At 41.9% G+C, this 14443-nt stretch overlaps 1 protein-coding gene across 10 annotated transcripts in view; it reads right to left on the bottom strand.

The window, feature by feature from the left end:
• Positions 1-14443, bottom strand: part of LOC123746761 (protein lifeguard 1) — an 88877-nt gene that overhangs the window by 63674 nt on the left and 10760 nt on the right. For 9 of the 10 annotated variants that reach the window (XM_045728521.2, XM_045728529.2, XM_069321678.1 and 6 more), the window contains one exon: positions 441-657. In XM_045728521.2, coding sequence (XP_045584477.2) covers positions 441-657 — 217 coding nt within the window. Of the gene's footprint in view, positions 1-440; positions 658-4453; positions 4671-14443 lie in introns of all 10 variants that reach the window. The other variant, XM_069321681.1, reaches the window with a different exon arrangement.

Here is a 14443-nt window from a genome sequence, read left to right as displayed (position 1 = left end):
AACTAAATGGCTCCCAGAAATGAAGGACAAGAGCTACAAGGAGAGGTTAGAGCCATTAAATATGCAAAACTAGAAGAAGAAGAAAAGGAGGTGATAAGATCACTACGTACAAAATAGTAATGGGATTCGATAAAATTGGTAGAGGAATTCCTGAGACCTGCAACTTAAAGAACAAGAGGTTATAGATTTAAACTAACTAAACAAAGCTGCCAAAGAAATAAGAAAATTTACTTTCGCAAACAGAGTGGAAGACTGTTGCAACAAGTGAGGTGGTAGTGAATGCCAAAACTTGTCAGTAGTTTCAAAGCGTTATATGACAGTACTGGGAAGATGGGACACCACAAGCGTAGCTCTTATCCTGTAACTACACCTGGGTGAATAAACTTAGGTAATTACACATTACAAATTATACAAATTAACAAGCCCAGAAAGAGACTTACCGTGAAGAGCCCTAGGAAAATGAAGTTATGAGGTGTTCGACGCCTTAGATTTCCACAGCATGACAAAGCAATGATGCAGACAATCGTACCAACAAGTGCAACATAGAAGTATGCTGGATTATGCCCGAAATATAATTTTACTTCTGTGCTGAGGTTGAAAACTGCTACCATGCCAAATGTCACAGCCAGCTGAGCCATCAATATCAGATACACTTTCCTGAAACGAAAAATTAAATAAACTAAGCAGAGACATTTAAATACATGTACAATACAGTATCTACTCTATTTAACGGCCTCTTATTTACCAATCTGGTGGTTCCATCGACCAGTTTGAGAGACTGGTATCTGGAGCCTCATATACTGGTCTGGCGGTCGATAGAACCGTAAGTCGGTATTGAGTTTGTTTTGGCATTAGCGGGCTCTCAGATGGCAAGCAGGCCACCAACCTCTATCGTACAGTCGTAAATTAAATCTCAACTTTCTTTTAAAATGACAGTTTAATGAAGCAAATTCTAAATTATTATTAATAAAATATTTTGAAACAATTGTTATTAAGCAAAATTCTGTTTTCTTATTAACCCTTAAACTGCGCAACACATCAATAGCTGGGGTGAGTAATTGTCGCAGAATTTCCATACCAGAGCTATTGATGTGTTGGAGTACCACGCAAGATTTAAAAGTCCCACCGCTACACAGAGTTCACATCAGCTTCCGCAAGGCTCTTGTAAAACAGATGCCATTTTTTTTTTTTAAATCGTATAAATATATCACACTACACACTATTGAATAATATTACTGCAAAAAACTAAGAAAAAATAAATCAGATACTGTATATTGAAATAATTAGGTAATAATATCTTTGTGGCAATTCCCCACCAGACAGCTCGGGCAGAGCTGACCGCCTCCAACAATTGCTCTGTCAATGCCTCAATTTTGCCAGACTTCCTCCACCTATTGCGGCCAAAATATGTTGCCTACGATTTTTTTTTCCCCTGTGGTCAGGAAACACAAATGAACACTTTTCAAATGAACACTTTTATAAGATAAAAAAAATGGTTTTCTTTTTTGTATTTCTTGCACCTGGGCGTGTTGCAGGGTATAATCAAGTGCAGCCCAGGGATTAAATACCTTTTATAGTATATGTACTAGGTATTTTTTTCCTAGGGACATGAATGTACTGTGCCAGGCCATGTGTCCTCATTGTTTACTGCGAACTAGTGCGGCTACCTTCAATTTTGAAGGACATAACTGTTAAGTGATTTTCAATTCAATTTACAAAATGCCTAAAGTTATTAATAAACTCCAACAAAAGCTGGAGTTAATTAAAAAACTTGACAAAAGGATATTCTCATGCACGAACAGCAGCAGCAGTTTAACATCGGCAAAAGTACAGTAAGTGACATCAATAAACAGAAGGAAATGCTATTAAAATATGCGAGCACCAGTGTGCTACTTCTGGTACTGCAGGTTTGAGTAAAGCAGTAAAGGCTGGTCAGTATCCACAATTGGATGCTGCAGTGTATAAGTGGTTTATTCAGCACCGCACAATTGGCATTGCAATACAATTTGAAGAGTTTAAAGTTGCAGCAAGTAAACAATTAGATATAAAAGATTTCACTGCAAGTGATGGGTGGGTTGGAAGATTTAAGGTTCGTCATAACATTTCAAAGACCAAAAAAATTTCTGGGGAGGCTTTAAAGTGCTGATCCCACTAATGTTGAATCATTCAAGGATAAATTAAACCAGTACATTGTCAGTAACAATTTAAGCAAATATCAAGTATATAATGGTGACGAGAAAGGGTTTATGTGGAGATCTATACCCAGTAAATCCTTAACCAGTAGAATGCAGGAAAATATTCTTGGACGAAAGATAAGCAAGGAATGACTCAGTGTTGCTATGTGCTAATGCTGATGCCTCCCACAGGACAAAATGTGCCATGGTAGGCAAGTCTAAAAATCTTTGAGCCTTAAAAAATATAATGTAGGTACTACTCATAATATATTACAGTTCAAAGAAATCATGGTTTAATCAATCAATATTTACGGACTGGTTTGAAAACCACTATTGCAAGGTTAGAGAAATCCAGATCAACAAGTGTGGAAAAAAAAAAAGTCCAGTGAGGTTAAGGCATTGTTGCTGCTAGATAATGCCCCTGCTCATCCCATTAGCAAGTTAATTTCATGGAATGGCAGAATAAAATGCATGACACTTCCACCAAACACAACATCCTCGATCCAGCCCATGGATCAAGGTGTTATCCTTGCTACAAAACTATCTTTGCTACCAGTCACCACGGTGTAGTGGTAAGACACTCGCCTGGCATTCCGCGAGCGCTTTGTCATGGGTTCGTATCCTGGCCGGGGAGGATTTACTGGGCGCAAATCCTTAACTGTAGCCTCTGTTTAACTCAACGGTAAAATGTGTACTTGGTTGTAACAATTCTTCGTGGGGGTCGTATTCCAGGGACCTGCCCAAAACACTACGCGTACTAGTGGTTGTACAAGAATGTAACAACTCTTTGTATATATCTTCAAAAAAAATAAAAAAATAAAAAAAAAAAAATAAAAAAATGTACCAAACAGCAATGCTTGAAGATGTTTTACCTACCGAGGAAAATATATCGACAGGAAAGGATACAAGAGCTCAAAGAATAGAAAATTTTAAAAGTACACAATTAGAGAAGCAATATTCCACTGGGCTTTGGAATAAAGTGAAAGAAACCACACTAACAAATTCATGGAAGAAACTTTTAACAGAGAGGCCTAGAGGTGAAGCAGCAGTATCTGATAGTGAATTCGAAGGTTTTGAAAATGTAGCCAACGATTTTGAAGGTTTGAAGAAAGGATCCAAAAAATATTCCTCCAGGCTGGTCAGGATGTACAAGTGAATGATATCAATGAATTGTTAAGAAAATGATTATGATCCTGGTTATGAATTGTTAACTGAAGAACAGATTACTAAAAGTGTTCTCAGAAATGATGATGACTCTGATGATGACTCAGACGATGTTGGTGAGGCTCTGCCTAGAGGGTGTCATATCAGAAAAGATTGCAACAAATTGAGGACTTCATTGAATATTCAAGAAAAAGTAAACATGAGGTTGTTGGAAATTTTTATGTACACTTTACAGCTTTTAAGCAATGTCTCACAACGTTAGCCAGAGATACTCTGCTTCATACAAAAATGGATAAATTCATAATTTCAATGGTTCATGAAAAATCTTTATCTACAAGCCATGCTGCACCCGCTGGGAATTCAACAAGTCATGCAGCATCTGCCTGCAACGAATGCCCTACAAGCCATGCTGCACCCTCCGATGCTGAATTCCCATTGACGAGTCGTGCAGCATTCGCTAACTATATAAGAAATGATTGAAAAGCCTACAAATTAGTGTAAAAAGTGTTGACAGTACAGTATTGTAAGTGTTAATGAATAATTAAGCCTTGACAAAAAAAGATATACAGTACACAGTGTAAATACAGAAATAAGTTTCAATTGTAAAAGTGCATTACAGCTGTTAGTCAAACATTTTTTATTAAAGTGCAGTGCATTACTCTCATGAGAATTAGAAACATGCCTAGCTGTTATGTGAAGTGAATGCCTGAAAATAAGTGTTCATATGTAAATATGTATGTATACATACATACATACATAGTGTGTATACTGAACAATACTAAATAAGCGCCGCAAAGGATGACGCAATCTTCAGCTTCATAAAAAGTCAAGTCAGCTTATCAATTTTATTACAGTATTACAACTTTTTTTTTCAACAATAGCTACATATTAGTCTCTGCCAATGTATACTGGGGTACCTCGGTTTAAGAGTCTAATCCGTTCCTGAAGACAGCTCGCAACCCGAAAACTCGTAAACCGAAGCTAATTTTCCCATAAGAAATAATGGGACATGAATTAATCCGTTCCTGACTACCCAAAAACTTAACTTCAAACTAAATTTTATACCTAATTCATCCAAATCTACACTACACAGGTATGTTCAAGTTATTACTTACCCTTGCTGATGACTCCTGTTGGTGTATGGAAGATGGTGAGGAGGGGGAAGTCCCCTTCCATTATAACATCAGGAAGTGAAGATTTCTCTGGAATGCACTCTGGCACATTTTGCATGCATACCACTAGGACCTGGTTGTGGCTCACTGCTTGATTTTCTCACTTTTCTCACAAGGAAACGTTCCATTGAAGACTTTTTCCCTTCTTTGCAACACCTGTCTGTAGTGGGGCATCACATCATCATTAAAAAGTTCAATGCAACAGCCTACTACAACTTTATCAGGGCGATTCTTTTCAGCGAAACTTTGCAGTCCTTCCCATACTGCACACATTTTCTTAATTAATGAGGGACATTCTCTGTTGCCTCCTCTTCCTTCCCTGAAGATTTCTTTTACTGCCTAGCTAGTTCAACAACACGAGTACCATTTTCATGCGCCCGAATGATTTTTTTTTTTTTTTTTTTTTTTCCTCTATTGTCATCCTCACATGCGATTTCTTGCCTTGAACCTTACCACTGGCTTTCTTGGGACCCATGGCGAGATATAATAACTTTTACGCTCAAATGACCAAAAATCCAACAAAAAAATGTAAATCCTTGTGAAGAATTCAGGCAGGATAGTCACTGGGCGCAAGGCACTGGTAAAATGAGGCGCAATTGCCGTGCCACCATGCGCTAGTCGGCCCGTACGCATATCAACATACTTGTAACCTGATGCAATTCTCGTATCCCGATGCAAATTTTCCAACCAAATCGGGCTCATAACCCGAAAAACTCGTTAACCCTTAACATGCTCGGGGTCTAATATCCTGCTATCCACACAGGCGCATGTCATTTTGAAAAAAAACAAAATTTTTTTTTTTTGCTAATCTGTTAAGTTCTGTTCACTGATCATGGGAAAAATAAAAAAAAAATTCTATTGTACTTACTTTTGTTGCAATAGAGCCGAGAAGCTCTGCGATGACGTCACAATCTGCATGGTCGCTCATGCAGTACACGCCCGGGAGATGTTGCGCGCGGTCCTCAAACAGCCAGAGTTGCCACAAATATATTTTCGCGCTATTTATTTACAATGTCTAAGCGCATTTTATCTAATTTTTTTTCACTAATTGTGTTTCAAATACTGTTTGAACATATTTTGTATCAATAATTGTTGCATATTTGAGTATACACAGGCGCACACAAATGTTTTCAATTACGGCAATATAATATGTCATTACAGTCTATTATATTATATGTTCTGCTTATATGTTTACATATTTACACACTCGCACACGCTATACACACTTTGAAGCACACTTAGAAGATTTCTAGACTGTGGTAGTCATTGAAGCAGTCGACAGCACATAATGGGATACCACACGTTTCACACCATGTTTGCACAAGCTTCCGTTTCTTGTCTCTACGTGTCGTTGTTTTACACACCAAGCAATCACGTTGGGCTATTGCACGCTTCACACCAGGTGGCAGATACTTAAGTTTGTGTGCTAGGAAGCCTTCAGTGTGAGCGAGGCGTGGAGTACCAGCATGCTGCAACAGTGGGTTTATGATGGGCCGCTGAATACCTGGGACATCTTTTGCAAACTTTCCTAATAACTGTATTGCAGCATCAAATACAAAGTCACGGAAAGTGGGCTTACGTCCAGTTCTCACAAGGTACATGTTGAAACAGTTCAGCATGCTCATGTCCACAAGATGGAAGAACACTTTTTTCGTCCACCTACATGTCTTCCGCACACACTCTGCAGTGCCAATCATCATGTCTGATTTATCAATCAACCGCATGTTGATATTATAGTCTAAAACACAGTCTGGCTTATATAGTGGTGCGTTTGTTTTATGGCTCACTTTCCCACTGTTCACCATTGTTCCATCATGAATTGTTGTCAACAAGTTCACCTCTCTTTTGTCTTTCCACCGAACTGACAGAATGTTACCACTTTTCCTTCTCTGACACTCACCAACTGCAATGTCGTTGTCAAACACAGGCATTTCCCTTCGTTGTGGCTTTACTGTACCAACCAATCCGGTTCTATTTTCTAGCAAGAACCGAGCTAGCAAGGGACTTGTATAGTAATTATCTGTGTATAAAATGTGTCCCTTGTTCATCCACGGAGCCATGATGGTCTTCACTACACTCCCCGAGAATCCATGTTCGTCGTTACCGGGAATGTCTACATCACTAGCCGAGTACAGAATCATGTGTAACACGTATCTTGTCTCACAATCACAAAGAACAAAAAATTTCAGGCCAAATCGGTTTCGTTTTGAGGGAATGTACTGTTTGAATGGAACACGTCCCTTGAAAAGTATGAGAGATTCATCAACCACCAGCTTCTGTGCTGGTACGTAAAAATCTCTGAATTTTCCAATAACATCGTTCATGTAGTGCCTCACTCGCCACAGTCTATCATCAGGTGTTCGGTCCTGAACACTTCCAAAATGTAGACACCTGAGGAGTATCTGAAACCTGTCTCGTGACATATATTTCCCGAATAAAGGTGTTGGTATTGTCTTGTCCTTGCTCCAATAGTCATTTATTGCATGTTTGTGACAGTGCTTCATCAACAAATAGAGTGCCAAAAACACATACATTTCCGCCACTGTGGTATTTTTCCAACGCTGCAGTCGTGAAAATTCTGTGATTTCCCTCTCAATCAGGTAAGCAGCATGCAGGTTCGTTTGGTGTACAATGTATTCCATGAGTGGTTCATCATAGAATGCTGTAAAATATTCCATCTCAGCCATGTCCTCACCTTGATTAGGGAAAAGGTTTGTAATCCCTACATCTTTATCGTCAAAGTGAGGAATATTAGGAATAAAATCGTCACCATCACTCCACTCAAGTACACCAGGCGTCCTGCGAGATGCAGAGGAAAGACGGCGAGGAAGCGATGCATACCGGCGACCAGGAGCTGAATACCGTCTGCGAGAAGCACGGCGGCTACGTGCACGTGAGGTGGGTGCACGTGAACACGAGGGTCTTGGTGCCTCATGTGGTGCCATGCGGTGGCGCTTGGCTGGGCGAGATGCTGCTGACGCGACAATTTCTCGCCCAGTTACACCACTGGTACCAGCCACAGGCTCAATAAAACTTTGATCTGAGTCACTAAACCCAGAAAAGGAGTCACCTCCCTCTGACTCGTCAACCTCAAACAGAAAATATCCACAGGAACTGTGAGGTCGTGGTAGAATTGGGGTAGAAAATGGGCGAGGAGGCATGGGAGAGCGTATAGGCCTCGCCATGGCATGGCGGTCATTCTCACTTTCACTGCTGCTGCTACTATCTCCCGACAACTGTGTATAATCCTCATCGTTGTCTGAATCGTCAAACACACTTTCTTCACCTTCAGAGAATAATTCGTGGGCTATTTGCTCTGGGGTGAGGGACTGAGTGATGCGTGCTCGTGAGGCGTTTGACCGTGCGCTCGCCATGGTGACTCTCGCTAAACTGAGGCCTCCCATGCCATCGGAGCGTGAGCTGGATTTTTTTTCAAAATGGCCGCTGTTTACTAGAGCCCCTGGGCAGCGTATGGGACCCCCAGCTACACCGCGGGCCATTCAAATCGTGCGCGGTACCCATACACTTCATATGAAGTGAAGCGCAGTTGACTGGTAAAACGATTTACACTTCATATGAAGTGATGCGCACTTTAAGGGTTAACAGGGATGCTCGTAACCCGGGGTTCCACTGTATTTTATCATTAGCAAAGAAAAGGTGAATTCACAAAATTTCGTCTTGGGTAGCTCTGGGTTAGTGACATGGCTAGATTGCCATTGTATGGCCTGGCCACCACAGCCTGTGTCGGAACATTAAAAATATATTACCTGTACTGTACAGAGTAAAACAAAACACCTATAAAACTGAGAAAACATTAATAATCTTTGATTGATAGACAAAATATTTCACAATACAAAGGAATGAACCAATTTTTTTCCACCCATCTGGACTTGGTCAGACTGTGTTCATGCAGCAGCCAACAGCTGGCTTAATTATCGGCACGGCACTAACTTGGAATGCAATTACACAATGAACTTTATTTCATTTTAGTTAAATAAAATATATCTTACCTGATTGTTACTTGAAATATTAACAACACTTCAACAACTTCGGAAATACTGAAGCCCCGCATTTAACGACCTGGGTACAGCCTCATACAGGCCATTAAATCGAGTGTATACTTTTTGGATACATATCCAAAAACCCAAAAAATATTTTAATGGAATAAATATATATTTATCACATATTCCCCTGTGGTCGCCACAGATAACGGACACTGGGAGGAAGCTCTGCCGGCCATGTGCCACTATCTAGTGACATCCTGACCCCACGGGGCCCAGACTCAACAGTGTGCAGTGTGAACATCCTGGGAAGGTGTGAGAGTGGCAGGAAGTGTCCAGGGTGAACTATCGCAACCAAAAACAAACAAGTGGATTGGCAGTGTGGAATTGTCTGAACTGCAGTGAGGGGCAACAAGGGCGCCCCGAGGGGCTCCCTCAGTTATGGTTGAGGGTGGGTGGGTGGAGGGATGGAATGTTGTTGTGCGGTCAGTCGAGGGGGGTGACCCGTGTGTAAGTGTTTATGAAAATATCCCTGCAAAATAGATACCTCGGCTCTCGGGAAACAGGTATCGTGTTTTAAGCGCATCAAGTCCACAGTGAACCAGATTACAAGTGTATAATATTGTGCAGTGATATATCACGAAATTATACAAACGTGTTAGTGTCACCCCTCTGATCCCCCACCCCCACACCCATAAGTGTGTACTGTCATCCAACCCACGAGTCCTCCCCCCTGCCCCACCCCAACCGTGACCACTACCTCCCTGTGTCCACCCCCCCACCCCACGCTACGTCCGCCCAGCACCCACCCAGTATCCACCCAGCACCCACCCAGCACTTACCCCAGCGTCCGCCCAGCGCCTGCCCAGCATCCACCTAGCGCCCACCCAGCGTCTGCCGATGTCGCAGGTCACGACTGACAGCCAGGCTTCTCTCAGCCAAGAGGAGCCATCAATCGACGATAGGTACGGCACATGCCAAGTGTGACAAGGTGTGAAAACTCAAGCGTAACGTGGATGTGTGCAAGCATGATCACAACGGAACCAATTGTCCGGGTATGTGGCGCCCTCCCAAAGAGTATCAATCAAGGCCAACACACCAGCAGTCAGGGAAAACACCTCCAACAGTTTCATTTCGACTGAGAATCTACTAGAAGCCATCAAAGCAACATCGGTTGGAACCTTGCAGCACATCCCCAAAGCTGCCTGGCCCCAGGCAGCAGCCAAACTATCCAGCCTCTTGAAAAAGGTTAATGACTCCCCCGGAACCATCCAAGCATGGCACAACCTTCTCCTGTTTGGAAACATATGCCTAGCTGTCCCTGCAAGGAGAGAGAAATCACTAGCTTCCTCAGTCATTATGGCTATAAATAGTTTTCCTAGAGAGGACAACCAGGCACCCCTCCCTACCCGTTCCAAAAACACCCACCGCAGGAAAGGTATCAACAGCAGAACAGACATCCAAAATCAGAGCAACAGTCAGCAAGAAAATAGGAGGAGGCAACACAATAGGGGCAATCAGAATCATCACCAGTGAAGACACAGTTGCCACCAGGGATGCCAATACAGCACAAGCCCTGAGGGAAAAACACCCACCCAGAGCTCCTCGTGACGACAGGGTTCCCCTAGTCGGTGTCACCAGAGCAGAACCCGTGTGTGCTCGAATCCTAGGTGCATAAAGCAGCTTTATCCTTCCCACCAGGATCAGCAGGTGGGTTCACAGGACTAAGACCCAACCACATCAAACAAATGCTCAACCCTGCACTGGGAGACATTGCACAGGGCCTCCGGGTGGAACTAACTGGATTCTGCAACACATGTCTAGCTGGCAACATACCAGAGACCATACAGCCTCTCTTTTTTTTGGTGCTATCCTCTGTGCCCCGAGGAAAAAAGATGGAGGAATCAGACCGATAGCTGTGGGCAATTCACTCCGGCATCTCGTTGCTAAGGCTGCTGCTAGAACAGTTAGTCAGGCAGCAGCCGACATGCTGAAGCCAAAACAGCTTGGGTTTGACATTCCCCAAGGGTGTGAGGCAGTGGCTCATGCAGCTAGAGCTTACATTGCCAACATTACGGATGAAAAAGCCCTGATAAAATTGGACTTCAAAAGTGCTTTCAATCTGGTTAGAAAGGATGCAGTACTCAGTGCGGTTCATTACCTTTTTCCTTCCCTCTACCCATTTGTAAACCTCATGCTAAAGCAAGAATCTAACTCTGCTATTCGGAGAACATGAAATTGAATCGCAAGAAGGTGTCCAACAAGGTGATGCCCTTGCTCCTTTTCTTTTCTGTCTAGTCATCAAGGAAGTCATCGATAACCTGTCCAGTGAGCTCAATATTTGGTTTTTGGACAACTAGTCGGCTCCCCAGCCTCACTCTTGGACGACATAATAATTAAGGAGCAAGGAGCAAGTCTGGGCTTCACCCTGAACTCTTCCAAGTGCGAAATAACCTCCACCAACCAGCACATAATACAGCAAATAAAGGTTGTTTTGCCTGATATTCATACAACCAACCCTGAGGACAGTACACTCTTAGGTGCTCCTCTTGGAGGGAATGCCATCGACGAGGTCCTTGGTAAGAAGATCACTGACCTGAAGAGGATGAACGAGAGTATTGAAGACATCGATGCTCATGATGCACTTTACCTCATCACCAGATGCTTGTCCCTCCACAGGCTGACCTACTTTCTAAGATGTTCGCCATCTTTCAACAATATTAAATTAGAAGAGTACGACAGCTTGCTGAAATCAACGCTAGAAAAAGCCCCCAACCTTTCCCTCAGCGACTCACAGTGGAAACAGGCCTCCCTTCCTGTCAGACTCGGGGGGCCTTGGTGTGCGCACAGCAACACAAATTGCTGTAACTGTGTTCCTGTCCTCTTCAGTTGCGTCTGACAACTTGAAGGAAATCCTACCTGACCACCTAGTTCAACGAGCAGGGGTACATGATCCCAGCTTCACAGACTGCACAACCAAATGAATCTCTTGCAGGACCAGCACCCCAACCTTTTGAAGCCCATAAGCAATCCAGCTGGGATCGCCCCAGTGCCGACCAAGAAGCTGCAACTTTGCTAGAAGTTGCAACTTTGCTAGTAGTTGCAACTTTGCTAGAAGTTGCAACTTTGCTAGAAGTTGCGACAACACCACATGACACTGCCCGACTTAGAGCTGTAGCAGCTCCCCATGCAGGTGACTTCCTATTAGCAACCCCAATGTCAGCAACAGACACCCGTCTCACACCACAGGTCCTCAGAATTGCCGTGGCTCTCCACCTCGCTGCCCCAATCCACACTGAATACAGATGTATTTGCGGCGAGGCAGAGGCCGACAGGTACGGACAGCATGGCCTTCTCTGCCAAAGGACAGAAGGATGGCATGCAAGACGCGGCGAGGTTAACAACATTATTAAGAGAAGCCTTACCCCAGCTGGATGTCCAGCAGAGAGAGAGCCCCGTTACCTAATGTCCCGCAACTCTGATGAGCCTGTCTATCGCCCAGACAGAATCACAGTGAACCCCTGGAAGAATGGTAGACAGTTCACCAAGAAGCAGCCAAGTCACATAAATACAGACCTTGACCACCACTACAATTTTGTCCCCATTGCCTCAGACACACTTGGTGCCTGGGGTAAAAGTGCTGCTAGTTTTTTGAAGGAGTTAGGGTCCAAACTAATTGAAACAACTAGAGACCTTAGAGCTGCTAGTTTTCTTTTTCAGCGCCTTAGTGTGGCGATCCAGAGAGGAAATGCTCACTGCATCCATGGTTCCTGCCCGCCATCTGAGGAGCTGGAGGAGCTCTACAACTTGTGACATGTAGCCTTGTACCCAGCATGTAACCAATGTTGTAACCCTTTTTGTGTAATGACATTTTTAAATAAAGTTAGATATATATACACACATACCAAAAGAATAGGGAGTGGTAGAAGAAAATATCAAAGTGTTCAGTGAGGATCCACAAGGTCTTCTCTGAGTACTCTTTATTTTCTTCTCTGAGGCTATGGGTCCCTACACTTGCACCAGAGGTGGTACCCCTTCTTTATCACATATATATTAATGTCATTTGAAAAACCAAAGGAAGTCCAGTGGTTCCTTGATTAATGAGTTTAATCCGTTCCGGCACCGAGCTCGTCACGTGGAAAACTCGTCTTGCAAAGCAACAACAAAACTGTCGTCGGAGGTGTCCGAGAACCAACGGGAATGCTCGGTAATCGAGCAGAAGCTCATCAGTCGAGACATTTTCTGCGAGTGGCTTGCTCGTTATTCGAAATGCTCGTAACTGGAGCCACTCGTCACTCGATGTTCCTCTGTACAGGAATTACATCACAACAAAAAGATGCGAAGCACCAAGAGAAAGTGTGCCAGCCAAGGAAAAACCGGAGCCATGACCAACCATGGAAATACGACATTAGAAAGGAATTTCAGAATATTCTTGGACATACTTTTACACAAATTAATTTTAAATTTGTGTTTACTAACAATAACACCACTGAAAGCTATTTAGAACACAGATTCACTACTCTTCGAGCTCAAATCTGATGTCCATTTAAATGTTCGAACTGTAATGTTCCATATTTGGGAAATACCTCATGGAACTTTAAATACCTTATTCATGAACATATGAGCATTTCTTTACTGTATTTCTCTGCCTCTTAGGCAATGTACATCCCTTACATCCTCTGTTATTAGAGATCACAGCGAGGACAACGGCCACCCTTTCACGTAAAATTATTTCTGTTCTGTTTGTTATAGAGTATCTTGATCTTTAGAATGAAACCCGAGTTGAAAAGCTGTCGACTCATTTGTTTATACATTAATTTTTGTTGTAAGTTTTGTATTATTTTTTTCTTGTGTAAATATGCGTCTTATTTTATATAGAGTTTAGGTTGAGGTTTCTGATTAAAGTTATTTTTCATTTAAAAAGTACATAACTTGGATTTATATATTATTGTTTTTAGTTAATCACGCAATAATATATTCTCTCTTTAGCACTGATGATGGAGTTCAAGATTCCGAAATGTCTGTCATTTTAAACAAGTCGATGATGCGTATCTGTTCACTTATACTGTTTATAATAAGATTAAAATTTCCAACAGGAAAATACATTTCTGAAATAAATATAAATGTAAATAAATATAAATATAGCTCTCATCCTGTCACTATTTGGTTAATTACATGCAATGAGACCTTCATTATCCAGACAAATTTGTAGTGGGTAATCAAATAATTAAAGATTGTGATAATTTTTCTGGAATTTAGTTTTTTAATATGAGCTAAAAACACCTGTAATATCATTAAAATAGCAAAAATAAATAAATGAAGGAAACCAATTATGTGTTATTGGGGATAAATATTTGTCCTACACAACTTATGTGCCAAAACTTCACAGATAATCAAGTTATCCCATTAACAAGACATAATCCAGTTAATGGGGAAGAGAGAACCAGAAATTTTTGTCAGAAAAATCCAAGAACCTGGAAAAGCAACGTTCTGAACCAACCTGTCCTCTTACAAATTACGTCTGAACTTGACTGTTTGCCCGTGTGCCCGAATATGGGCGTAATTTAAAAAAGAAAAATAATTGAAAATAATTTTTTTTTTTTTTTTAAACCAGCAAGTTAAGGGTCCTCTGTTAGGTTAGGAAGGCAGAAAGTTCTCTTAAGGTTTCAAACCAACATGAAAACTGTTAATTGAAAGTTTCCTCTCCTAACCTAACCGTGTAAGCCGGAGGACTCAAAACAGAAAACGGGACAATAAGTCACTTTTGTGAGCCGATTTCATTTTAAATTACGTCCATTTTTGGCCATAGAACGTATACGAGCAAAATGCAACGTACTGTAATTTTAAGAGTACGGGTTGTCTGAACAGGAATACCATTGAACAGCACTTACATTTCCAAACTGATGGTACTGTAGTGGTGGTTTTAAATCCT

This window comes from Procambarus clarkii, chromosome 10, assembly GCF_040958095.1.
Source record: "Procambarus clarkii isolate CNS0578487 chromosome 10, FALCON_Pclarkii_2.0, whole genome shotgun sequence".
Taxonomy (NCBI): domain Eukaryota; kingdom Metazoa; phylum Arthropoda; class Malacostraca; order Decapoda; family Cambaridae; genus Procambarus; species Procambarus clarkii.
Note: the sequence above shows the minus strand (reverse complement) of the source record. Positions and strands in the feature narration are given on the sequence as shown.